General features: G+C 40.8%; 2 protein-coding genes and 1 long non-coding RNA gene across 4 annotated transcripts in view; 1 reads left to right on the forward strand and 2 right to left on the reverse strand.

Moving 5' to 3' along the window:
- Positions 1 to 1954: 1954 nt before the first annotated feature.
- Positions 1955 to 7058, forward strand: LOC308393485. Its single transcript, XR_013970990.1, has 3 exons — positions 1955 to 2348; positions 2438 to 2571; positions 3280 to 7058. It is a non-coding gene; the product is annotated as an uncharacterized lncRNA (long non-coding RNA).
- On the reverse strand, positions 6704 to 16064 carry bzw1a (basic leucine zipper and W2 domains 1a). The gene is made up of 12 exons (XM_080877279.1): positions 15930 to 16064; positions 13486 to 13559; positions 13210 to 13386; positions 13029 to 13123; positions 12868 to 12933; positions 11314 to 11449; positions 10957 to 11066; positions 10697 to 10867; positions 10358 to 10504; positions 9273 to 9411; positions 8785 to 8907; positions 6704 to 7345 (listed from the first exon to the last, which is right to left on the reverse strand). The coding sequence occupies exons 2-12, from the start codon at positions 13547 to 13549 to the stop codon at positions 7314 to 7316; spliced, it is 1260 nt and encodes a 419-aa protein (XP_080733405.1). The 5' UTR covers positions 13550 to 13559; positions 15930 to 16064; the 3' UTR covers positions 6704 to 7313.
- Positions 16065 to 18823: 2759 nt separating this feature from the next.
- The window catches only part of aox6 (aldehyde oxidase 6), a 31605-nt gene continuing 23895 nt past the window's right edge, over positions 18824 to 26533 (reverse strand). For both annotated transcript variants that reach the window (XM_080877553.1, XM_080877552.1), the window contains 12 exons: positions 26230 to 26317; positions 25550 to 25636; positions 25274 to 25465; positions 24964 to 25191; positions 24406 to 24501; positions 23197 to 23400; positions 23074 to 23126; positions 22882 to 22996; positions 22703 to 22768; positions 20339 to 20527; positions 20078 to 20245; positions 18824 to 19806 (listed from right to left, as the gene is read on the reverse strand). In XM_080877553.1, the coding sequence (XP_080733679.1) occupies positions 19756 to 19806; positions 20078 to 20245; positions 20339 to 20527; positions 22703 to 22768; positions 22882 to 22996; positions 23074 to 23126; positions 23197 to 23400; positions 24406 to 24501; positions 24964 to 25191; positions 25274 to 25465; positions 25550 to 25636; positions 26230 to 26317 (1537 nt within the window). In that variant the 3' untranslated portion in view covers positions 18824 to 19755. The remainder of the gene's footprint in view (positions 19807 to 20077; positions 20246 to 20338; positions 20528 to 22702; positions 22769 to 22881; positions 22997 to 23073; positions 23127 to 23196; positions 23401 to 24405; positions 24502 to 24963; positions 25192 to 25273; positions 25466 to 25549; positions 25637 to 26229; positions 26318 to 26533) is intronic.

The raw sequence follows: 26533 nt of genomic DNA on the forward strand, positions 1-26533 counted from the left end.
GAGAGTGACTGCTGTTGGTTGAAAAGAGAAGTAAAAAAAAAAAAAAAAAAAACTTCAGTGGTGTTGCACACTATTTTATATTATTTTTTTAAAGTCATTGTTAACCCTTTAAAGCCGGTCAGAGCAGCACGCTCCGTTTTGCGTAACTATTTTTAAATCCCTGTAGAACCTGAACCGTGTAAGCTAGCGCAATAATTTGTTTTGCATATGAAACCGGAGGAGTTGTACTTACATCTGATGCCATCAGCTTGTCCTCAGTCAGGGTTTCCTTCCACATAAAACTGCATAAAAAGCGCTTGCAGGAACAAAAACATAATATTCCAGAAACACGCTTTGCCGTTCCTATCAGCTGTTCGTAACACTTCCCACAGTGAAATGATGCACATGCTGTTTTCTTTGCAAATTTGCATCATAGGATTGTTTTTTTGTTTTTCCTGCAGTATATAAAAATTGCTGTATCTCCAAAATAAAACTATGAAGACACTCAAAATAAATTTCCTGTGGTGGGAAACTATTTTTTGCAACTTTATTGTATTTAAAGTTTTGAGGGATAAACCTCTTAAATTTCTCCAAGTAGAAATATATGTAAAGAAAACAAAAGCGATTTTCAATTTTTTTTGTAGTTTATTGCACTTTTTTGCAATTTATGTAATTACTATGCACTTAATGCATACATATTATTAAAATATGGGCTATAACAGTTGTATTGATGTATAGCAACTTGAAATGCTCCCACAAATGGCACTACAGCATGTAAAAAAAATAATATAAGCTCTGGTGGACTTGGTTCTATAGTAGGTCTTAAAGGATTAAATAAATATCGTCAAATAATCGTGATCTCAATTTCAGTGAAAATAATCGTGATTATCATTTTTGCCATAATCGAGCAGCCCTACTTTCCGTGCCGCAATTTTATCTCTTAGGTTCTGCAGAACAGTCTCTTTATCTGTGCTGTACTTAGTTTGTTGACAGAAGAACTGGACAGCTAGTCTGTCACCATATGTCCTTATGTATTTTGCCATTTGTCCATCAGTCATGACGGACAGCACTGCCTTATCCACCTGCAGACATAAAACATTAGAGAAATGGTATTAATATACTTTTACTCTAGGAAGCCACACTAGCACACATGGAATACTAACTGTATTAGAATAGAGTTCTTAATCACTGTTCATGATCATTATCAAAAGTTACTCTGTCAACTTCTGTCTTATTACTTTACTGTTGCTGTGTTAGTATTAGTATAGTAATAGTAGTAGATATTTATATATGTTGGGAGAAAACCCTGCAAAAATAAACCCAGGAGGAATAGAGACACAATGAGACAAAGTTACTTTTTTATGCTTAACGTGTACACGGGTGAGCTGCTGGAAACAACCCACAACCTTGGCATTTTTATAGGCACAAATCACAGAGACAGTGAGAACAGGATAAGAAAATAATAAACAGATAAAATAAACAACTCCATATATGGTGCTAGTCTTGTCAGCAGAGAGCTGGGAGAGATAAAACAATCTGAAACAATATGTCCCCGAAACAATATGTCTTTGCTGGGAAAGTCTAAAAAGACACTTCTAAACTAATCTAACCACAGACAAAGGGCATCTTTGTACATTTAAAAGAAGGTAAAGAAACATAGAATCATTTTTCCTGTAGCAATATACTACGTTACTAAAAAATATTTTGCTAGTAAGGTATAAGTAAGGTAAGTTCCACCAAGTATTTTGTGCCATGCTGTCCATGTTACCATGGTAATGGCACAGCCAGATAACAACATCCAAATTCATGGGCTGCAACCTCTCTCTTTTTTTTTTTTAAACTGTATTTATCACATTGTCCAAATTCATGGGCTGCATCCTCCTGAGGACGCTTTTGTAGACCGATTATGTCACAGCGATGCACCGAAGGCTATCCAATTTCGTAGACTCCTTTTTTTTTTTTTATTTGTGTAACCCAGTGAGTTTACACGACTCAGTAATGCACTACAACATGTTATTGTTAATTGGGATTTATCATTACTCTGTTAATCACTGAGTTGATCAAAAATAAATCAATAATAAAAGATAAATACTATAAATATAAGAATAAAACCCAAAGAGTATATTTAACACCCCTACTGGTTAGGAAGGAACAAGCCCCGCCTTCCCCTGCTCTGTACCGTCACGTGCTCAGACACAGAGAGAGACGGAGGTGCACGAGACCATCACTGATTTTCACCGCCAAGCTTTTCGCTGGAAAATAACTATTAACTTGATAAATTGAGCAAATATCCATACCGGAGATCTGCATGGACCTTGGAGAAACGGACCTGATTTATTGTGAACATTTCGGACCTTGAAACCATCGCGGTGAGTCAGAAGCTGTTAAGCTAACCTTGAAGCTAAAAAGCTAACAAGAAGTTAACAGGGAATATAATGGCCCGATTTCAATGTTGTAGATCTGCGCGGGAGCGGATGAAGTGGACAAGATCCTCTCTGAGAGTTGAACAAGATCCTCTCTGAGAGTTGAACAAGATCCTCTCTGAGAGTTGAACAAGATCCTCTCTGAGAGTTGAACATTAGAAGTGTGCTGGTGAGTTAAACTGGGACTGGGCGAATCAGGCTAATTGAAAAGCTAACTAGCCTAATGCTCATAGCTGTAGCTGACCACGTTTTCACTGTGGGAGAACACACGGGGTTTCTCACTGAGTTCAGCCATTTTGAGCACTCAGCTTGTGTGCTGATGATGTTCTAGTATTACTTGTTGAATATTAAATGCACTAAAATTAGATGATGGAATAAGTTAATGTTGATCTTAAAGGTCATGAATCTACTTTATTTTGTTACATTTGATGCTCGAGCGGCACTGGATAGATGTCAGTGTGTATTCTTACTGTGCTGATACGTTACCACATACTGTAAAACTACAGCCTGTGGGTTTTTGTATATTCTTTTGGTAATTTTATTCTGTACATTGAGTGTAAATAATATATTGCTTCATTGCTATGCAGTGTAAAGCAATGCTCCTGTAATTCAGTTAAAGGGCAATACTGTAAAAAAATAATCTACCATAGTTTATGGTTTATTTCTGATTTCTGATAGAAATGTGCACCTTGACGATAGAATAAGCTGATTGTGATTTAAAGATTGCATTCATGATTAAGATGCACTGTATAGACTATAGTTAGAAATTAGAATTAATGTTTTGTGCTTGTTTTGTTATAGCACTTACATTATTTACATATGGCCATGTATATCATTAGAGTGTGAACTGAATTAGTAATAGTCCTGTTGTTTACAGGCTAGGTTTTTTTATGGGATCGTGAGACCTGGATCTCTTCCTGACGAGGAAGATGGCGAGCCTTTCCCTTTGAACCGAACCGAACCACAGCCATTCTGAGTTGGCCCAGAAGGGCAGGTTGCTCTTCTCTCACGAACAATTGCAACAGTGCGGTAGGACGAAATCGCACCAATCACAAACTTTTGACCTGTTGGATTTGACTTGACTGAACACTGACTATTAAGCCGGCAAGACTGACATATCTGAGCTCAGATAGGATTCTGACTGTTATTATTATTGCTGTCACTGTATTTTATTTTATGTTTTCATTCCTGTTCATAAAATGCTGTTAAATTGTTGCTAAATAGTTTAATACAATTCATAGCAACTTTACCTGTGGCTCCAGTCATTCTTCTCCACGCAACTCCCTTTATCCCTCCTGCGAATCTAGCTATTGGCCCATTCTCTCCATCTTACTTTAATTTCCCCTACCCTATCCTGTACTTGGCTACATTTGCACAGAAATGTACAACAATTCTGGCAATCTCTACAAAGATTCTATTTTAAATTCGTAAACTCCTCCGAATGCAGCAGACAAATGCGTCCTCCTTTTCACCTATTTTTTTTTTTTAATTATTGAACTTTATTAAGAAACAGTATACAGAACATGTATACAACCAGAACAAAATTAACATATGCCAGGGGGTGTAATACAAAGAATTACATTCACTTTTCACCGAATTTGAAGGATGGGTCCGGTGTGTGCTTCGTGGCCCATATCCCAGAATTCAAAGTGCGGCCCAGCCAAACTCCAGTTTCCGGTAATGGCGGCCGTTAATAAGTTTTAAAATGACCGTTATTAATCTTTCTGGGTCACAAAATTTTTTTAAACACATTTCAGGGGAGAACGTGGGTGTATAAACTTGAAATATCTTCTCGGTTTATCAAGATATCGCATATTTGCAAAAGTGCTTCGACGTTTTCCTTGATGTCTGTTACCCACCAGCTCGATAGGTAGCCGAGAGCTCAAGGGTCACTAAAGCCGCCAAGAACGGCACAACTCGCGGCATATTATTTTCAGATCACCGCGGACTTTAGCTACTCAGGCTAAACTTAATATATAAAACACTTAGACAACCTAAAAATGTTAATGTTTGGCTTTTTTCAGTGTTTCATTTGTTCGTGAGTAAAACGGTTTGGCTGAGATTAAAGTTATTAGATTAAATTCGATAAAATAAAACTTTTTTAATCCCCCGGGTGGGTTCCACATTGGTTTTACAGCGCTTAATCAACGTCACACAGAAAACTGATTAAACAGAAGTGCGAGATGGTCGAGAATTTACTCCAGTGTCGTCTTATATTTTAGATAGAAAGGAGCAGACGGACGAGCTTATTACACTCCACCGAGACAGCGGTGACGCTAATCAGAAGGCTAGACCGTCCAATTTCCCCAGCCGTTCTGAGAACCCGGCCCACGTAGACCACGAAGCCCGAGTCCTCGGGAGGATGCAGCCCATGAATTTGGACACGATTTGAAATTTCAAAACATATGTGCACTTAACGAGTTATGTTTAATGAACCTGAACATATTTACAAGAATTAACATTAAAGGCCTGCATATACGACCTCGGTTTTTCAACAAGTTACTCGCCTTTTGAACCGCGGTGTTTAATGCTTTGTTGTTTATACGTACTTTGTCTTGTTGCATGTGCATGATGTCGTCGTGTGGGACCTCTCTTGACCGCAAGAAATGTTCTAAATCCTCCTCCATGTCCGCACCGTATGGAGCCCCGTACCGTAGCACCGCACCCTTCAACTGAAACGCTATCAAAAAGGAGCGGGATCTTTTGCGAGATCTCGCAATACTTATTGCGAGCGCTCGCAATACTTTGGCGAGATCTCGCCAAAGTATTGCGAGATCTCGCAAAAGTCCGTCTTAATTTTTTTTCCTCCCATGTCCCCTGGGGGGCTCCGTAGGATTCTGCTAATTATCTAAGTAGCTGAAAAACTGATAGCTGATCAGTTTCACTTATTTAAACAGCGATTGTACTTTTTAACACCAAAAATGGAGTTTAGTCTTCAAGCCAATCATTCCATTCTTTGATCATTTTTACAGAAAAGGTAAAAGCATTTGAAACTGTTATGACACTGTATATTGTTCTCCAAAACAGATAATGGTAATTTTTCCTCTGTGTATTTCAGCAAACTGTATATGGTTCAGGAGCTCAAAAAATAACTTCAACCATATTTAAGTGCGTACCCACAGGTGTTCCTCAAGGTTCAATCCTAGGTCCTCTTGTTTTCTTTGTATATTAATGAGTTTCCATCTGCTTGCTCTGGAGCTAATATGTGTATGCAGATGATGTAATAGTGAAACTGCTGCTAAACAAGCGTTACGTCTGAATCATTCTCCTTTTCATTTAAATGCATCTAAGACAGCGTGCATCTTTTACCAAATCAAGTGGAAAAACCAAAATCAGGATGTTCTGAGTCAAATGTTTAGATATCAACTCTTAAACTTTAAGTCCCAAATAAAAAAAAAAAAAAAAAGATTTGTAATATAGTTTAATATTGACAACTTAAATATATATGAAATACGTTCATACAGCTTAAGTTACATACATTTTGTCCTCCATATTATTTTAGTATTATTTTGTTCAGCTCAGTTCCTTTACTCTTCATATAATAGATGCATTAAAAACCCATATCATGAGTTTAGTGCATTTATCAAATACATGAATTTGCATCTTTAATTAAATCAATGAAACAATATAGCTCCTCATTGATTTAGTTCATTACCACCAGGATAAAAAGAGACCAAATTACACATTTGAATAGAGAGGGCTGTATTATTCCTTTAAAGGATGTCTGGTCTTAATGCATTTTCTGTAAAGGCTGCGCAACAGTGGAAGATCACACCCATTAGTTTCAAAGATCAGAACACATTTTCAATGAAAACTGAAGACTGTTGAATGATAATGTCAGTACTGAGCTAAGTTTTACTTTAGCCAGTATGTCCCTTCTCCTTATATAAAATTGATGCGTTCTGATTCTAGTGTTCTTTCAAGACCCAAACTGGGACTACAGCTGAAAATTAGCTCATGGCCAACTCTGGTGCATTTTCAACTAATTTTATTAACATTTCCCAGTTTTAAAATTAAATGTGTAAACTTATTTACATTGAAACAGGAATCTCACCCCTTTGGCCCACTTAAGATCAGAATGTGCTTTCTTTGCACAGTTAAGCCTCAGACATGTCTATAGACTGGTCAGCAACCCCTTTAAAGCGTGAAATGCTTTAAACTTTATTCCAAATTCTAGTTTGCGTTCCCTAGGTGGTCACAGTTGTCCCTAGCGACCTGTCATGGTTCACCATTTGTAGCTTCATAGTCCTAGAGACCAAAGTTACAATTACTGAAGTAAAATGAAAACAAAGCACAGGAAGAACAGTTTCAATAATCTTTATTTCATAAAAAAGTCAAATCGGCTTATCAGATTAAAGAAAGTAGAAACCAATAATAATCGTTAGCTGGCGAGGCATTTTACAGGGGGGCGTGTCTTCTGACAAACTGACCGGAGTGACCTCGACAGGCAGTACAAGTTTACCCAAAAAGTCAAGAAGGCGAAGTTTAAGACCGAACAGGAGCCAAAACAATGAGCCGAGTCAATTTTAAAAAGAAAAAATAAAGAGGGGGAGAAAGAAAAGACTTTGGCTGTAGTCGCATGAAGATGAACCTCAGACTTATGAGCAGCAGCCACTGAAAATCAAACACGTTTTCATAATCCAAATTACATCAAAATGACCAAAGAAGGGAAGAGAAGGGGAGAATTTGTCATTTTCTGCTCCCACTGCCCTCCATACTGCGAGTTAAGGACCCGTTTTATTTGGACAAACTAAGCGTTTGGTAGTGGTGGAGGATTGTTTGCATTTGTGGATAAATAAACCGTAACAGGATGTAGAAGGAGGGAAAAGGGCAAAGACATTCTACTGCTCCTGCTCCTACTTTTTAAAAGAAAAACAAAAGAAAAACAAAGCTCGTCTGGCAATTGAGGTTTTAGTCCGCCTCCTCTTCCTCCGATTCCGACTCTGCCGAGAGAAAACACAAGAGGACGAATCAGTCAAGACGCTGATCACTTTACAACATCTTGTGAATGAGTAAAACGATGATTTGATTGTGATTGTCTTTAAAGTATTTAAGACCTCCTTTTTCTCATGACTGTACAGTCATTTAAAGACTGAGACCTTTCCCAACTACCTGGTTGCCTCCAGCACCCTGTGCATGTGAAGAACTCGCCACTAAAAACCAAACAACATGCAGTCATCCTTTGCTCCAGTGAATACATCAGGACTAAACGCTGATCTGGTTTCAGAGGATTTCAAACAAGAAAAATACTCACTCTCCCAGGATTAGAGACTGTTTGTGACGCCTGGCAACCATCAGTCACTAGAGAAACTTTTATTCTGGCCAGTTTGTTAGTGCTGGGTAAAAATCAGTAACAAAAAGGCTGCATGGAAACCCCTTGATTGGTGACAATTTGTCTCAATTGCACAGACAAAACCTGCAAACTAGGAGCAACTGAGACAAAATACTTGCAAACCACTCGCCAAGTGGGTGTGAAACTTTTGACATAAGCCAGAATTGGAGAAATTGAACTTGTACCTCAACTCTGCAAATATATTGCAAAAAAGAAGCAACCGATGACTTTAGAGGAACTTTTTTGGACTTATTTCAAGTTTCCCTGCCACTCAGGAATAGTTTGCATCTTCCAAGCAAAGTACTTGTAACCAGGTTTTTGGTTCAGCCCCCTCTTGTGATCAATTTCGCCAAACAACAGCTCGTTTGGAAATGAACATTTTCCCTGGTGATTGTCGTTTGCAAGATTGCCACTTACTCTAGGGCCATTTATAGAGGCATTTTGCATTATACTTTGGCTAAAGCTACAGCTTCGAGTTTTATAACAAACATCCTGATACACTAGCACAGATGGCCAGCCAGATTATTATAATAATAATTATATCGCGCTTTTCAATGCCACTATTCATTCATTCTCTCACTCACACTGGTGGAGGCAAGCTACGGTTGTAGCCACAGCTGGTGCTCGACTTCCCATTACATGGCCACACCACAGAGCATTTGTGGTGCTTCAACCAGTTGTGGACCGATCGAGCTCTGTTACCTGACATGCCAGCATCAATTACCATGTGGGTAGTAGTCATGTGACTGTAAAACATCTCAAGCATTTCATATTGACCTGTGATTGAGTCAGCTAACAAGCTAAAACAAAGCTTTAGCAAATTCATATATAGTATAAACTCCTTCGTTGTCATAAATACACTCAGGTACATGTCTATACATGCCTTTAATCATACAACGTGACAGGTGCATGTCTAACTGGCCTGTTCAATGCAGAGCTCCTTTAACCTTTTAGTGGCCTTTCAGGTTTTGAGCATATGCCATCAGCTCTGAACACAGCTCCTCAAAACACACAAAACCCAGGAAGTGCAGGTTATTTCTCCATCTTTACCTTCCTCAGCATTCTTCAGCCACTCCACAAATTTTTTCATCTGCTCGAGGAAAACGCTCTTCCCCTTGGCAAGGTGGGCTTCAGTGTACCACTTCAGTATGGCCTCTTCACTCAATACATCCGCTGAAAGAGAAAACAGGACTGTGAGGAGGGCGGGCACATTAAACTTCCACCAGGAGAGCCTGAAACCTTTGTAAAGATTCAAAGAAACAATTTACTGATGCTTGGTGAGAGTTTCTCTATTAAAAACAATCTGGACTTCTGGGGGAAATCCAAGACCAATCAAAGCTGAAGCTGTGCCAAGCCAGACTTTCTAGTGTTTGGGTAGCAAAAAAAAAAAAAAAAAAAAAAAAAAAAAAAAGACACCAAGCACATTCAAGAAACAGCTTTTTAAAGTCAGGAAATGGGAAAAATGACCTTTCATAAACCTAAAAGACGACAAGACAAGCTGTCACAGCCAAGCTTTTTCCTCCTGCTGTAGCACCAACCTTTATAGAGGAGCACCACGATCTTCTGAAAGGCCTTCATGAAGTGGATGTTGTCGTAGCAGTACTCCTGGATCTTCAGCAGCAGGCTGAGCTCAGACAGACCCTGGGAGGTGAAGGCTTTCAGCAGAGGGCTGTATTGCTGTGGAGAAAGAAGCCGCTAAATTAGAGCATGTAAAGCTGCAGGGAGCAATACTGTGGTACACGTGGAGCCGTTTCCTTTCACCAACCAACAGTCTGGGACAGATTGATTGATGTACACGAGCTTTAACAGCTTCTCATGCAGCTTTGTGACTTTCTTCCTTAAAAGTTTTCAGGTCGGTCAAACAGACCAATCACATTTATCCATCTAACTCTGAGTTTCAATAGCAACCAAGATACTTGTAGACTTCCTGTTGGGTTTAGAAGGCACAAAGATGCCTTTTCAACTTGGGATATTACACGAGGCCACTGAATTTCATGCAAGCAGATTAAAATCAAGTGCTGGGGCTCCTTTATTGAAATACTGTAGGTGGCGCCATAGACCCAATAAATACTACAAAACCTGCCTCTTGACTTTAAAATGCCAGCCTTCCAAAATGGGGTTTAGGGCATGTTTCCACTGAGATACATGTGTAACATCCCAAGATGGACAAAATGAATCAAATTTCACAGGTTAGTTTTGTAGGTGATGCTATTGAGGTGTTTTGCACCCCCACATGTGTTAGCCCCATAATAAAGTCTTCATTAGTCTTGAAGTTCATGGGTTTGAGGATGTTTAGACACTTGAAAAGAGAACATTTACTGGCAATAATAAATAGACGCTGTAATTTGGGGATTTATTGCAGTGAGATTGTTGCTACTGCTGGACTAGAGGCACAATGAACTAAACGGGAGGCTTTTATTTTGCAAATCTGCCACCAACTTGAAAATCCTGTTCAATTCAAATATTCCAAGGCTTTTACTTTGAAGTAAGACATAGCTGTGGTTGCGGGATAAGCCTTCAGCCGTAGAGTCGCGTTTCCTGCACAGGTTCATTAATTAATAATGATGAATTAATCCCTTTAAGCGCTTTAACCACAGCTGTGCTCCTCGGCCCTGCTGCGTACCTTCAAGTGTTTGATGGCTTGTTCGGTCACGAGCTCTTCCTTCTTGTTCCATTCCACGGAGCTCATCACACTAGTCCAGATGATGCTGATCATGGCCTGCTCAGAGAGGTTGGCCTTCTTCATCTCCTCCCTAGTGAAGGCGATAATCTGAAGGAGGGAAGGCAGCGAGGTTAATCACACACGTCAGTCACTAATGAAGCACACATCTGTTTCTGTGCTTTTTCATTCAGAGAAACTGAGTGGCGCAAAAACAGAAGTGTTAAAAACCTGTTGTTCAGAGCTCAGTGTATATCTTTTATGATAAATTAGGCATTTAAATAAGTCAGCCTGTGGCCTCACCTCCTTCAGAGGGTCACCTCGGGACATCTGCTCCTGGAGCTCCTTCTGCAGCTCCTTGCGGGCGCCGATGGATTGCTGGTTGCGGGCGAAGTCAGACAGCTCCTTCAGCCCGGCGTCGGTGAAGTACTTCGAAAAATGCTCGCAGCTCCGTTTGTTGGCCGGAAAGAGTTCCTGAGGAGGAGAAGGATGTTCACACACCAGTGAGACACTGGCAGCAGGAATGGGTCGACACGTGGCCCCTGACTTGTGTTTTTGCTTACCATCAGCCTGTTGTCCATGCCAACTTTGCGAAGACTGCCAGCAACAGAGTTGATGTCCTTCTCGTTGATCCATGACTTGAACAGCTTGACAGCGAAGGCTGCAGAAACACCTGGACAGAGATGACACAGGTCAGAGCTTCTTCTGAACACAAAACCAACTCCTTTTTTAAATTAATTTGACTGCCCTAATTAATGTTAAGCTTCCCAGGGAAGCTGTTGCACACAAGAACCACAGAAAGTGTCAGTGTTGCAGGACGAAACCACCAAACTGCTGCTGTCACTGATACCCGACCAGCTTTCTGACCGTTTCTGAGCCATGCATCTCTGCAAACCCAGACTTAAGACGTTTGTCCTTACCTTCTTTGACGAGGTTCTCGTTGAAGAGACTGTTCAGGATGGAGGCTGATATGCTGCCGTTGGCCAGCAGGATGCCGGTCAGCATGGCGAGCTTGTTGCGCTCAGACTCCGTAAACCCCTTTAGAAACAGCAGTAACTACAAAGAGAACGCAGACAAGTTTAATGCATGTTTAAGCTTGAAAAACAAAAACTGTGGGCATACTTACATCCCTAGAGATGTTAAAACTCCCTTCCACTAAAGAAATTTCTTTCCAGACATGTTGAGAATAACCTTTTAAGCAAATCAAATCCAGGGTTACCACACATTAAAAGTTTGTATTTTGAGCTTCTGTGGACGGTCAAGAGTTTTAAAATGTTTGTATCAGCAATAAACTAGTGTAACTTCATGGGGCTGCTGTGACACCACGCCTGGGATCACTGCAATGCCCTTAACATCATTGAAAAGAGCACAGTTGTTTCCAAATCCCATTAGATTTTATCAATTGTGCAAACCGTTCAAGAGTTGCGATAAAAAGGCCCAACTTATCCCCAGCAACAGGTGGGTCGTTTCCCACAGAGCTGCTCGCATTTGCGGAAATGTAAGGGCACGTGAAGAAAAAGCACCTCCTGTGGTGTGAAAGAAAACAACGCACACCATGCAGCAATTAATTTCTTATCCCATCAGTGGACATCAGCTCCATCTTTGACTGCAGTCTTTGTGCTTATGGCACCAGTTTTCTACAGCAGGACTTAAACTCCATGTATGGTGTCACACACCCATCCTACGCTTCCTAGTACTGTGCTTACAAGCATAAAATAAGCACCACATAATGATCCAGCGGCACAAAGTCCTTGACTACACTGACAGACCCGACAGCCAAGCAGTCGTTCCCATTTCAGCTCTTTGAAGTGGTGCACTGCAACGCAAATTCAGGCTTGTGGATGTCACTCAGACACGAGCAGACAAAGTATAATCAAGGCCCAACCCCCCAATTACTGGCAGTCAAAAACACCTCAAACAGCCCGACCACTTAAAGGTATGATCTGGTGCTGCAGTTGTACTTTCAAAGATCATGGCTGCTGAAACTGCTAGCATCCAAGATGGTGCAGCTGGGAGTTTGTCCAACCACAGGAACAGAGGTTCATGAGAGCTGACCAACTACAAGGGCCGCAACAGCAGCGAACAGACTGCTCTAAAGTTGGAGCACATTAAAAGAACAGGGATAGCAGAGGCTCAGCCTTCAAAATAAGAGCATGAAAAATATCAGTTAATCAATTTTGACTTTAGTCTTGTTTAGTCAGCTTGTGGGAAACTCAAAAGTCCGCAATTAAAACTTTTAACACCAATGAAATTTTATTTTTAGATTAAGAAATTCAGAAACTTTTAAAACATCTACAGTACATTATGTACTTCGTCTGCTGCATAGTGCCTTGCTTTGGGGGAAAAAAGTTTGTTATCTTGAAAACAAACGAAGGGAACTGCAATCAACAGCTGGCAGCCTCTGCCTCAAACCGTTCCAACCAGCTAAGCCCAGTTTGAACTTATCCCCTTATCAGGATCCAGTTATTGCTCACCTTCTTGATCTCCTCTTCGAAACCCTTCTCCAGGTACTTGTAACGCCTGATCAGCTTGTTAAAAACCTGTTTATGAGTCAAAGAGAAGAAACGGCCTGTGAGCATTACCTGCTTGTCACGCGTGCTTCATTTTTAAAACGCATTCATTAACAGGGACCGACCTGAGCATATGCTTGCATTGTCTCCAGGTCTTCTTGTGCCGTGAAGAGGCAGTACTCTGTGCGGGTCATGTCATCAGAGAGAGTCCCTCCTGGGGCTGCAGACACACATAAAAAGGTAAATATATACATGTATTACACACATTTCTGCACACGAGTGACGACAAAACATGTCGCAACTCACCCAGCATCCCGCCAGCCACCAGGATGTCAAAGAGTGTCTCTGCATAGCGGCGGTAGTCAAGCTTGGCGCCAGAGGCATCGAGGAACTTTGCGACCGCTTCCAAATCAGTGCCAGTTTGATTCAAGCCTTGTACGATACTTTCTTGAAACTGAGTAGGGTCAAATCTCTCCTTTTCATCTGTGGGAAGACAACGACACACAAACGTTGATTCAGAAATGAAAGCAGAGTGTGGAACAGCAGGGCTGGGGATCAGTGGATCCAGGAATCAGCACTCACCTCTTTTCCTCGTTTTGAAACGCTGGCCTGTTAGCGTTGGCTTTTGCTGCTTTTGATTATTCATAAAAGACACCCTGAAAGAGACGAGAACACACAGAGTTAATGTTTCGCTGCACAGGCAACTCATCAACGGGCCCTGTAATTATGTTTTCTCCTCCCAGCACCTGGGCGTAAGCCGGGTTATCCACACGTCCTGTAACAATGGGCTGTGTAGAATGACTTTAGAGTCTGCTGGTAATTCAAAAAGCTGGTGGCACCGACCGGAGATGAAAAGTTTTTATTGTAAGAACTTAGTTTCAGTTTGTTTTCAATCAGTTTACTCTCTGGGAGTTTCCAGAGTTGGCTTATTCTTTTCAGTTTAGTTTTAACTTAAAACCTGTTCAGTTTCAGTCAGGCTTTTATTTCTCTCACTTTAAAGAGAGGATAAATTTCAAAAGTAATCATGAATATTTGAAGGACGCTGCGAGTCATACAGGAAGGCTCATGGAGTTAAATTATTATCAAAATGGTATTTTTGGAAATGCATTAGTTCCTATTTAACTAAAACACATTCCCCCTTTCATTTTAACAGGGTGTAAAAACCCTTAAAAGGTACAAACAATGAAAAGGCCCGACTCTTTGCCCGCGATGAGGTTCATTGTGAAAGTAACCAAAGTGTTATCACAGGACGAAATGTTCCCTTGCTATAGCAGTCAAAACAAAAAAAGTGCACACTCAGCAAAAAAAGAAAAACAAACCTAGTAGTGAAGCAACAATTTCTTCATTTTAATTTACTTAAATGTTTTAAAGTCTGAGTTCTTCAGCAACAAACCACAAAGGCCACAAATCATGCTTGTTAACCATGTCTTACTTCCAGACAATGATAAAAGTAACCACATTGTTCCTTTAATTCATGGATCCGTGTTGAAAAAGCAACACGCTGATAACAGTAACGATGAATAACACCCAGTTTTGATCTTTTTTTGAGCCACAAACACACAGTAGCCTTTACACACTAATAACCCACTGGTTTAGAATAATAATAATAATAATTCTGGGACATTTCAGCCAGCAGCATCTGTACATCCCTGAGAGAAACTGCAGTACTACACTGGCTGAAATGTTCCTTCACTGTGTGGGAATCAGTCAAACTGAGTTGATAGAGATAAGTAGAAAAAAGAGTGCAAATTAGGGAAGGGAAAAAAAGACCAGCTTCCAAGACTTCAGCTCAACATTTAGTCCCATCAGCTGACAAAACAGGGCAGTAAATGTCATCTTATTAACAGATAACAGCCAAGGGGCTGATATTTCTTGACGCTTTTCCCTTTCATGTCCAATTTCCCCCCTCCATTTCTACCAAAGAGTGTATACATGTTTGAGTATTTAAACCCATGACACCCCTTTTCTTTGCAGTGATGGCTTCATTTCCCTCCTAAATCCCAAACTCTCTTCTATCCAGGCTCAGGGTCCGTCAACAGCTGGATTAATGTCAAGGAAACTCACTGTGTAAGTTATTTTGCTGTAACTGAGACGTTCACGTGCCTCTTAAGATTAAACCAAGTAACGTGTATATCTGTAACCACTGCCTTCACAAACACAGAACGTTAGAAAGTATTTAACTCTAAGAGATGCGCATTTATCAGTTTTAAATGGCAGTGTAGTTAACCACTATCCGCGAGCATGCAGTTGTTTAGTTTTAGCTGTTCTGACTTCATTTATCTTACTCCAAGGAAAGCCTCCTTAATCTATTAAAAACAGCCTGACATAATACAGATTTAGTTCAAAGTAAATTAAATCCAGCACGGCTGCTTTTCCTCCCCCCGGGCTTTGACTAGCTACTCACACAAAGGTGAAGGAGTACTCGGCAGACAAAAGACAATCTGCGGGGCTATAAAGGTGGATGCTGGGAGGTGGAAATAACCAGATGTATCAGCACGACACTGCTTAATTCAATCACAGTACACAGGTGTGACCTCAACGCGAGCACGTTCCACGGATATTTCCTACGGATAGCTTTCCGCTCGCGAGCAATGAGGGATTTTCTGAGCAGCTGGCTAACTGTGGATTAGCACAGGCTAACTCGAGGCCTCGCCATGCGCCGAGCAAGGTAGCCGGGCCCGCTAGCACGCTAACCACGTTTGATTACCGTTCAGCCTCGGCTCACGCACGCAAGAAAATTCACCGCATCAGCACCTCATCGACTATAAAACACAACCACCTGTCGAGCTGTCATGAAAAAAAAAACCCATCCATAACAACAACAAAGCAGAGCCGCAATCTGCTCTGTAATGGAGCTAATGCTAAGTTAAAATTCGCCCTCCGGCGGCGCCCATGATGGCAACATTCCCAGGCCGAACAAAACCCAAAAAGCAAAATTTCCTGCCTTCAAACAGGCCACATCAGTACACGCAAGGAGAGGGCGGCGTGGGAACCGAGGCGAGGAGCCGGAAAATGAGAGTACTCACCGAAATTAATGCAGATAAAAAACGGTTGTGAAGCCGAGGAATGGAAGCAAAGTGTCGAGTATCTGAGCGGCCCAAACAAAAAGACCTTCCCGTCAGGACTTCCGCAGGCTCCGCCCGCTGCGCATGCGCTTTTTAAAGGGGATTTCCTTTGAACAAAAACGTTTAATTTACTGATACAGAAAGCTTTTTCTTTGTTTGTTTGTTTTGAAATACATTACAGTATATTTATGTAGCTAACCCTTGCGTGGTCTTCCTGTTTTTGTTACTCAGCCAGTGTTAAGTTATTGTGTTATTAAATCAGTGCATCAATAACAATGTATGTAAAAATACATAACAGATGTTTACCACATACATGGTTCATATTTCAAATATGAAATGCTGCTTATTTTTTGTGATAAAATGTAACTGAATAACAGATGTGAGTGAAAAAAAAACATGTTTATCTTGAAAAAATATAAATGAACTTGATTAGGAGCAGATTTATGTCAGTCTATACAACATAAACAGTCTGGATATGCATTTCTTGCACTTTATCCCTGTATAGCAGAGATGTCAAACATAAGACCTAAGGGCCAAAATCGGCCCATCAGACTCCAATTTGGGACCTAATTAACAGCACTGGAAAACATGAACGAAGGTGTAAAGTTTTATGTTTCATAAGCTTTATGTTTACTGATAACGATCTCCCACATGGCCATTCATGCTATGCCGAAATAATTAGATAATAGATTAAAAAACCTAACTGGTAGAAAGTTCCAATTTTTTCACTTACTACACATAGGGTAAAATGTGCCGGGATGCTGGAGCACAAACGAACAGCAGGCCACGCAGGGAGAGGACAGAGTGAAGGGAAAAAGTACCTCCATACCTTTATGGCATGAACACCACCTGTGTGATATAAATGCATAAGGCTTGAAGTCTCTGAAAATGTGTTAGTCGATTTGTTCTTCATGGAAAATCACCCAAAGGGAAGTATTCTGTGGCTAAAATAAAAAAAGAAACTAATTTCCTTTTGGTAAACAGTGAAAATAGCTCACAGACCCAAACACACTACATATAGGTTCATTTATTAATTTATCATATACATATATGCACACAATAAACATATGATTGATATTTCCAGGTGAAATTACATTCCCTTTCATGTTCCCTACATATTCTAACATTTTTCCCTTTATCAGTGTCCGATCACACCAAAACCTCGATTTTTATTTTTTACTTTTGCACTGGTGTGTTTCTGGTCATTGTCCTGCTGCAGAACTCAAGTGCTCTTGATCTTCAGGGCATGAACTAATGCTCAGACATTCTCATTCAGGATTTTCTAGTAGAGAGCAGAATTCATGGTTCCATCAATTACAGCAACTCATCCTGAAGCAGCAGAGCAGCCCCCGACCATCACACTGTTGCTGTGAAGTTGTTTTATGTCTGATGTAATGGGACTCAAACCTTCCAGAAAAGTTCAGCTTTTGCCTAGTCAGTCCACGGGATGTTTTCCCAAAGGTCTTGGGAATCATGAGGATGTGTTTTGGGTACAGGGTGAAACGAGCCTTTGTGTTGCCAATTCAGCCATATTTGAGCCTTTTTAACATAATTATCAAAGAAATAATCCAACTTGCTGTGAGGCAAACACCATCACGCAGTGTTGGTGAATGAAATTCAATTACTGTACAAGTAATACTGTACAGCTTATGGATGCAACTTACCAACTAGCTAGCTAACTGCTGAATAAAGTATCACCCAAATGCAGTGTTTTCTAGTGCAGAAAAACAAACAAAACACAGGATGGCAGCAAACAAAAAGCGTCAAAATGCAGAATTCAGAAATCACCCGAGGATAGTGCAGTTGCTACTTCCAGCTTTGATGCACACACACACACACACACACACACACACGAATTCTGCTGTTCTAATTAAGTTTCAGCCAAAGACAAAAACAAAAAACAAAAAAAAAAAAACGTATTGTTCCGATAAATCACAAGTGTCTGTGTTACATAAAAGTTATGCCTTCAAATAATCCAGTAACCCAGTTAGAGCGTCTGTAGTGAGTAATCCATTACAAATGTTATTCTGTAAGCTCTTGAAATACTTCACCCTAAAAAAAATTTTTTAATTTACTTTTATAAAAACTAATAAGATGCCAAATTACAGTCATTTATCTACATTCCTAAAGAAAATCATTTTCTTAGAGGTTGAATGTTGTGCTTCACTAATTTCTCACACTGTGCCAGGTAAACTTTAGTAATATAACATGACTTCAGTTTGTTATTTGCCTGATATACAGAAATATTTTAGTTATAGGCAAATATGGCAGAATTTAAGAAAGAAAAGAGAAAAAAAGTATTTGTATTTATGATAGGTTTACGATGGTTGTGTGGAAGAGCAGAGCAGCAGCTGCTCAAATATGCAGAACCACCACACCACAGTCAAAGCCACTTATATCACATTTTTTCTCCATTCTGATGCTCTGTTTGGAGTCCAGCAGGTCGTCTTGACCACATCTACGTCCCTAAACATGCAGAGTTGCTGCCATGTGAGTGGCTGATTAGGCATTTCTTTTAATGAGCAGCACAACAGCTGTAGCCAGTGAAGATCATCCTTGTGGTGTGATCATCCTCGTGTACCAGTCAGCATGGCCTTAGTCTCTAAAGTGACTTTGAGTTCATCCTTAGTTTTACAGAGACAAAAGGTGGATTTTCTTTGCTTTATTAAACATAATTTATGTTTTCCCTTCTAAATCAAGCATTCAAGCACAAAACAAATCAATGCCTTCAGACAAAACCAAAGATCAAGTGGACGATCGTCTCACATTTATGGAAGCCTGTTTCCGCCACTTAAAAAAAAAAAAAAAGAAAAAAAAAGAAAAAAAAAAAAAGATCCATAACTCAAAATTCCGAGTTATTTTCTCAAAATTCCGATTTATTAACTCAATATTCTGAGAAAAGCAACTCGAAATTTCGAGTTAGCGCTGCCAATCAGTAATCTACGTGAATGACGTCATTTCCTTGTTACCCGGAAGCTGAAGCCCTCAGCTACAAATGCTACAGCTAAGCTACCGGTATTACATCCAGTCGTGAATGCACAGATTGCTGAGTGTTTTCAGCCTGGCTTCACAAATGATGAAATCCCTGTGTTATTAGCTGAATCACATGGTGTTACTATCAGCAAACGTATTCGCAAAAGCGCCAATTTGTTGGGATCCGTTTTTGAGTGCGCGTTCCTCTGCGCGATATGCTTCCGGGTAACAAGAAAGCGACCTCATTCACGTATATTTTTGATTGGCAGAGCATTTCCCATAACACAGAATAAATCTAATTCAATCACAATGTTGATTCTTTGTGTTTAAAATTAATAAAAATGAGGAACACGTCTGCAGGCTGAAACCCACTCGAGTGGCCACAATTCTGGTTACATTTGGTAACAGAATAACTAAAAAAAAAGATATCTATAAAAGATTAAAAACTAACTGCACTGTGCATGTGGTGGACCACCACAAAAAAAGAAAAAGAAGAGAAATGATCATCGGACTCTGTGACAGATTCTGTGCAAGTGAAACATGCAGTCTTAAATCAAAGGAAATTTGACTGCACAACAGCGTTAACCGTGTGTATTTGACTCAGTGGGTAGGTGTGACGTGTGCATCGCAGTGATTTGTGTTTAGCTTCTGAAATCTTAAATTCAATGATACAATAAAATCTGTAAAGGTGTTAAACACTGAAGTGGATTAAAAGCACCTTTGCCCCGCGGCTGGTATTTTTTGCTACTCTAAGTGAATTTCACCTGATATTAGCTAAAAATGATTAGTTTAAAATCTTTAGTTTGATTCAGTCTCAGATGTCCAAGGCCCACGGCTTGAAAGACCCTGGTTTGCTGGCTGGAACCTGGAAACAAAAAGAATAGGAATTAATGTGTAAAGTTTTGGTCTTCAAAACAGTTCTGCACACCATCATCATTCCCACAGGTATGAGCTTCCTGCCATCACTCACAGTGGCCTCTCATTAATATGAGCAGAATGTGCTTAAAGTTTATGTGACAGCTGAACTCCTCGACCTTTCCTGTCTGTAAGCATAAATTTACAGTTACAGGACCTGAAGTTTACAAACTGTCCCGTTTAGGCGAACTCCAGATTGTGTAGCTGACATGTGTAGTTACCTTCTGAGTGAATGGGGAGGCAGAGGCTAAGCAGGCCCTCTCTGGTGTTGCAGGGGAGTTTAGAGAAAAGGGTCCCTTCAAACCAGAATCGGAGCGAGCAGCAGCCACGGCGTCTTTGATGGCGAAGAACACCGAACTGCCCAAGAAGAGGGTGGGTTCTCCAATACCCTGCACAGGAGACGAAAATCAGCAACGCACCAAGTACAATAGAAAACTAAAAGACTGAGGTGTTTGGAAGTAATCTTCCTCCTTGTGTCTGACCTTTGAAGAGTAGATGGCGTGGGGGTTGTCAGAGTCGGGCAGCAGGTAGACGTTAAACTGCAGCGGCACATCGCAGACCGCCGGGATCTTGTACTGAGACGGTCCTCGAGTGTACAGCAGCCCGAAGGGAGAAAACTTCAGCTCCTCCAGAGTGTAGAGACCCAAACCCTGCATGAACGCTCCCTCAATCTGAGAGAAGGGAAGAAATCAAGGAGAGAGACGTTAATTACTACGCTCTGCTAAAAGTTGTTTTTTTACTTAACTAAATTCAGCTGTTCAGGTTTTAAAACACTGGGTGAAATGGGTGCAGCCACTTTTTTTTTTTTTTTTGTAAAAATTTGGAACGCTTCACGAATTTGCGTGTCATCCTTGCGCAGGGGCCATGCTAATCTTCTCTGTATCGTATCCAATTTAGCGTACGCGCTTGCCGAAGCAAGCACACTGCAGCCACTTACTGAACCGTGCAAACGGGCTTGAGTATACATATCGACTGGGGGGGTTTGAACAGTTCTAACAAACCTGAAGGTCAGCTCAGGTAACTTTTGGCTCTGGACCTCTGGTTCCCCCTTTTTAAATGATTAAAATTGCCATGGTTTGGTTGCAGACAGCCCTCCGCGAACCTGGTTCTGCCAGAGTTTTCTCCCTGTTAAAAAGCAAGTCTTTTCTTTTCCATTTACACCAAGTGCTTACCCACAGTGGGTTGTTTGATTGCTGAGGGTTTCAATGCATTATTGTAGGGTCTTTATCTTACAATATAAAGCACCTTGAGGGGATTGCTGTTCTGATTTGGCACTATATAATAATTTGAACTGAATTACTTATTTGGTGTGACCACCTTTATTCTTCAGCACATTCTGAACTCTCTTAGCTTTGTCGTGTCTTTAATAAGGGTGGGTTTTAATGATGGATTCTGGCTTGGATAACGTGATATCAATTCATTAAAATCCTGAATCGATTGTTTTATACAAATGTATTTTGCCCAAAATTCCAGAATCTCAGGTGAAACGTCACAAAATTTTGACAACCACCAAACATTTAAAACGGTAAATGAGAGCAGCTACACGGGTTCTGCACAAAGACGTAAACACAAAGCGCGGACCCGCGGATCAAAATCAGTGAGATGTGGCTTTCTCACCGATGGCACGGACACGGTCGGGGCTGAAAGCCGACAGCTCGCTGATTCTGATGTTTTGGCGGGTCCGCGCTTTGTGTTTACGCCGATTCTAAAGCTGTTAGTTTGATCTCTCTCCAAACAATATTGACTGAACCAGCAGCAAAAGAAGATCCAAACTAAGCTTCACATAAACATCGTTTTGAATTCCCTCTGACTTTTACTGTTTTGCATCCACCACAAAAAAACAACAACAAACAAACAAACAAACAAAAAAACAAAAAAAAAAAAAACAACCCACACTTCATGCACAGCTCTCTCTCTCCCTCTCTGTACTTCAAGAACAGTTTCCCGTCTATCCCTGAAATCTGTTTTCTGCATTATTCGCTTGCTTGTTACGCACAAGACTGTTGTTTACAGCGCTGTCGGCCGATGTTTTTTTTCTTTTCCTTTTACTCACTTCCAAAAAGAAAACCTAATTTCTGCTGTTCTATACTGAACAGATTTAAACTTTGTAAAATTATACAAAATGCAAAACGCTCAGCCGTGTCTCTAATAAAACCACTGTAACTTCAGAGGTAATGTTCATAAGCTGATTAATGGTTTTCTTTCGTTTTTGATGTACTGCAGAATATTTTTATAAAATCCCAGGCCAGGAAAATCGCCCTCATGTTTTTCTGTGTTTTATCTTCAGCTACTTTGACACAAAGGCCTCTGCTGTGACGCTCACACCTTTGATAAAGTCTTGCGAGTGTCAGCTTCCTTTTTATAGATACAAAAATATGTAAATGTACTGATCTGAATTATAATATTTCTGACTGTCTGAGGCAAAATTTCCCAGATTCAAATCAAACTGAATCGAATCGATTCAGGACCTTTTGAATCGGAATCGAATCGATTCTAGAAATCAGTGACGATACTCAGCCCTAGTCTTTAAGTAGTCTTCAGGAATAGTTCTCCAGGCTTCTTGAAGGACATTCAAAGCTCTTCTTTGGATGTTTCTGCCTTTTGTTATGTTCTCTGTCAACATGATCCCACACTGCTTCCATGACTGATAGTGCTCCACTGTGTGTTTTTCTGTCCAGGTATGATTTTACTGCTCTGGCAGACCTTCAGAAAGCCCAGAGAACTATTTCTCAAGAACACAAATTCTGGCTCCAGTCTTTTTCATGCTGTTTACATTGTGTTGGTTAATGACACTGAAACAACTGCCAGGCAGTCATGCAAAGATGTAAAATGGCCGTAGGTCTGACCTGGCCCATGTCCACAGATGGGTTCACACTTTTGCCGATATCCACTACGATGTCAGTCCTCAACGTCTGCAAGAAGCACAAACATGAAAAGAAAACTAAAAAAGGATTCCTTTATTTTCTGGCAATATTCCTTCTGTTTGCAGCAAGTGGCATTCAGAGTCGAGACCGTTCAGACAGACCCTGTATTCTCCGGTGAGGCAATCCAGCTCCACCTCGGAGCAGCTCACTCCGTAGGTGTAGTAAGCATAAGGCTGGCCCTCCATCTTGTCCCAGTCGACGTAAAGGTCAGGACCTCTGAGGACAAACAGGAAGATACAGTCACTTACTGCTACTTCATCCATTATGGGTGTGGGGGGAGATTTCTATCATACTTGTAAAATCCAGTCGCTGACAAACTGATCTTCTCCATAAATGCTTTATTGGCCTGCGTTCAAAGAAAAGTTATGTTATTTAAATGCTCCAAATCTAACAACATCATTCAAGGATTTTCGTACCCAGCTCTCCCAGGTTCCTTTGGGGTTCTTCTTTCTGATTGGCTCCAGTCGCTGGTACAGAATCTGGCAGGCATCTTTGACCGCCATGCCGTTAGCATCGGTACCAAAGGACGCAGCAGATGGGCAAGTGTTGGGAACGGTGTTGGTGCTGGTTTCACTGATGTAGATCTTTGAGGGCGGGATGTGAAGCTCCCGGCTCGCAATCTAACAAACAGAAAAAGCCAGACCCCAAAAGGCATAAATCTGGTGTTTTTCTGCTTTTTTGTAATAATACTGAAGCACAAATCTGGCCAAAGACAGACCAACAAAACGAAAACAGCAGTGACACAAACTTTACAGTATTTTTAATGTTCATCCTCTTAACGTCAATATCTGCAAATGTCTCAAAACTACAACCAAACCCCCCCAAAAGCCAAAAATAGTTTACTGAACATTTCTGATACATAAGCTAATAATTAACACCTGCTCATTGCAGCCACAGATGTCCCGTGGTGCGACCTGGCCGGTGAAATTTGCACCTCAAACAGTGCAACTCTCGGGAACTATTTTCAGTGGCGGATAAATTAGAATTGGTGCCCTTTTTGCATTTGTGGCAAAACGATGGTGGAAGCGAGCATAACGGGAGGTAAACCTTTGTAAGCAGGTAAAAATAAAAATCGTGTCTACCGCTTCACCAGTGTGCTGCCTTCACATGTTTTCAGTGCTACAGTTATCTCACGCAGATTATCCAAATATAATGGTGTTAAACATTAAACTGGAAGGCTCTAATGCAATATGCAGCAATACCGTTAAGCTGTTGTTGTTTTAATCCACCCAACAATTGTCTTCTTATCTTTTAAATAGCATTAAAATAAATGCATTTATCGTGTGATTCTTTAAGTCTTTTTATGCTTATTTCTTGATTTTGATGCACAAAATGATTTTATTATTTAACTATTTTTAACATATTCCTAATTTATACATCTCGACGTGCTATTTTTTTCCCCCATGTACTCCATTTATATATTTACATTGTACATTTATATAGCTCAACATGTGTTTCTTATTATATTTATAAGATTTTTACATGCATACATTAACACTAATTAATTTAAGTTAACCTTTTGGAGTGCATTTTTTTTTTTTTTTTTTTTTTAAATACACAAATACATGATATTTTGTTATATACACATTTTTTTGTCGTTTCCAGTGAGGTGCTTCACACAGTACCTGCTGCATTTTCGTGTGGACTCCCTGACCCATCTCCGTCCCACCGTGACTCACCAGAACCGAACCGTCTTTGTAGATGTGGACCAAAGCTGCAGCCTGCCACAAACAAAACTGAACTAAACAGAAGCAAGCGGCTACTGAGCTGACTGCATGCAACCTGCAGTCGCGCAGCCACAGCAGTAACAACTACAAAGAAAAAAAAAAATACCCAAAAAACACAAACATAAAGACCCTGAAACAGGCTCTTGTCTTTACACACAGAACTTGAGCAGAATTGGCTCTTTGGCTTCTGTAAGCTGTAAAAATCTAAGATATATTCTTGCAGTGTGTCATTCTGCAAGACTTCACGGAGTCATTGTGACATCACAGGGTGTCATGCAGTGTTGTGCAGCTCTCTCCATGCCCTTTTGCATGATCTATTACTAGATATGGCTTCTTTTTGTATGGCGCCAACAATGAAGGCAAAGTTTTTGCTGACTTTCACATCAGCAAAAACTTGTGAACATGAGCACAAAACTCTGGAAACTCCAAGCCTGCGGTGACAGAATAAGATCAGACCTGATTAAGGAAGCCATCTGAAAAGGCGATGCCATATTTGATGGGGATGATGGAAATCCCCCTCTTCTTCCAGCGGTTCTGCTCGTTAAACTGCTCGATGGCGCCACGGCGGGCACTGTAGTCAGACCGGCGCTTGCACTCTTCCCAGCAGCGCAGCAAGTTCTCGGGATTGAACTCAAACTTGTAGTGGGTGGTCGAAGGGCCCCTGTACATGTTCATCTCCCGAATCTGATGAAGGATTTTAAACATTTAATTAGATGCTGTTTTGTAAACCCGGTCGAGCTCGTGGCAGGAGAGGTTGGGGCGGAACCTTGTCGGCGGGGCATCCCAACACCATGGCAACGTCGTTGATCATGTTCTCCACGATCAGCAGGCCCTGGGGCACCCCAAAGCCCCTGAAGGCAGTGTTTGATGGCAGGTTGGTCTTGCATGCGGTGCCGCGACCTCGCAGATTGGGGATGTTGTACGCGGTGTCCATGTGGAGGACCATCTTCTCAGCAACCTGCAAACACCACAAAATCCACTCTTACGTTCTTTGGCGTTTCACTTACATTTATCTCCAGTAGCATTTCCTTTTTCCACTTACCAAGGGAGACTCATCTACAGTGTTGCCACTGTTGGCAAAGAACTGGAAATCTGCAGCAACAATCTTCCCATCATTCATGAAACCCACCTGAAACAAACAGCAGTCAACTCCCAGGATGATGACGAACACAAGTCAACAACGCCTTTAAAACTAAAAAGTTTAAAGATCTTTTGGTCACAACCTTTCAAAACTGAAGATGAAATCCTTTAAAGCCCACATTTGTAAACCACCAAGAAAGTAAGAAATGTAAGACAACTCTTTACAAAAAATACTGGAGCTACCGCTCAACCTCCTAGTAGATACACCTATGGTATTGATTTAAAACTCCTACATCGCTTCTTTGAGTTACTGGAGTCACAAACTTAGGCATCCACGTTTCACGCCTGCTCGGTAGAGTGCAGACAATACCACATCAGCCTTTACAGCTGAGAGACAAACACAAACCTCTCTGCAGACTCTGCTGCACCTTGGTTCTGTCTTACATCACACTGTTTGAATAATTAAAGCGCTGGAAGGCTCCCCTCACACAAAACACTCAGAATCCTAACCAATAAATAACGATACCAAGTATATTTGAAATTCAAAAGTAATTTTCTTAAAAACTAAATAAATAAAATAAAATCAAAACAGTGGGCAACACCTAAAAAATTAGAAGGTATATCCTGTGCGCTTGGTTGTACCTTATATTTTCCCAGGGTGGGATGTCGGCCTCCTGTAATGAGCATGTCCTCGCCGCGCTCCAGGACACAGCGGACGGCACGATTGGTCCTTTAAACAGTTATAATAAAAGAAAACAAAATGTAAGAACTTTCCAGCTTCTTTTTCTTTATTAATGTCTCTTCAGGCCTCAGTAACACAGGTCCAGAGAGTGAAGGTAAGCGACCCTTAGCAACTGCCAGCTGTTAAGGAAATTGCTGTATTCCCCACTAGTTGGCCAGTGGCTACAGAGATGGTGCTGAAACAAAAACCTACTTGCAATTGCTT

The sequence above is a fragment of the Rhamphochromis sp. 'chilingali' genome (assembly GCF_963969265.1).
Source record: "Rhamphochromis sp. 'chilingali' genome assembly, chromosome: 3".
NCBI lineage: Eukaryota > Metazoa > Chordata > Actinopteri > Cichliformes > Cichlidae > Rhamphochromis > Rhamphochromis sp. 'chilingali'.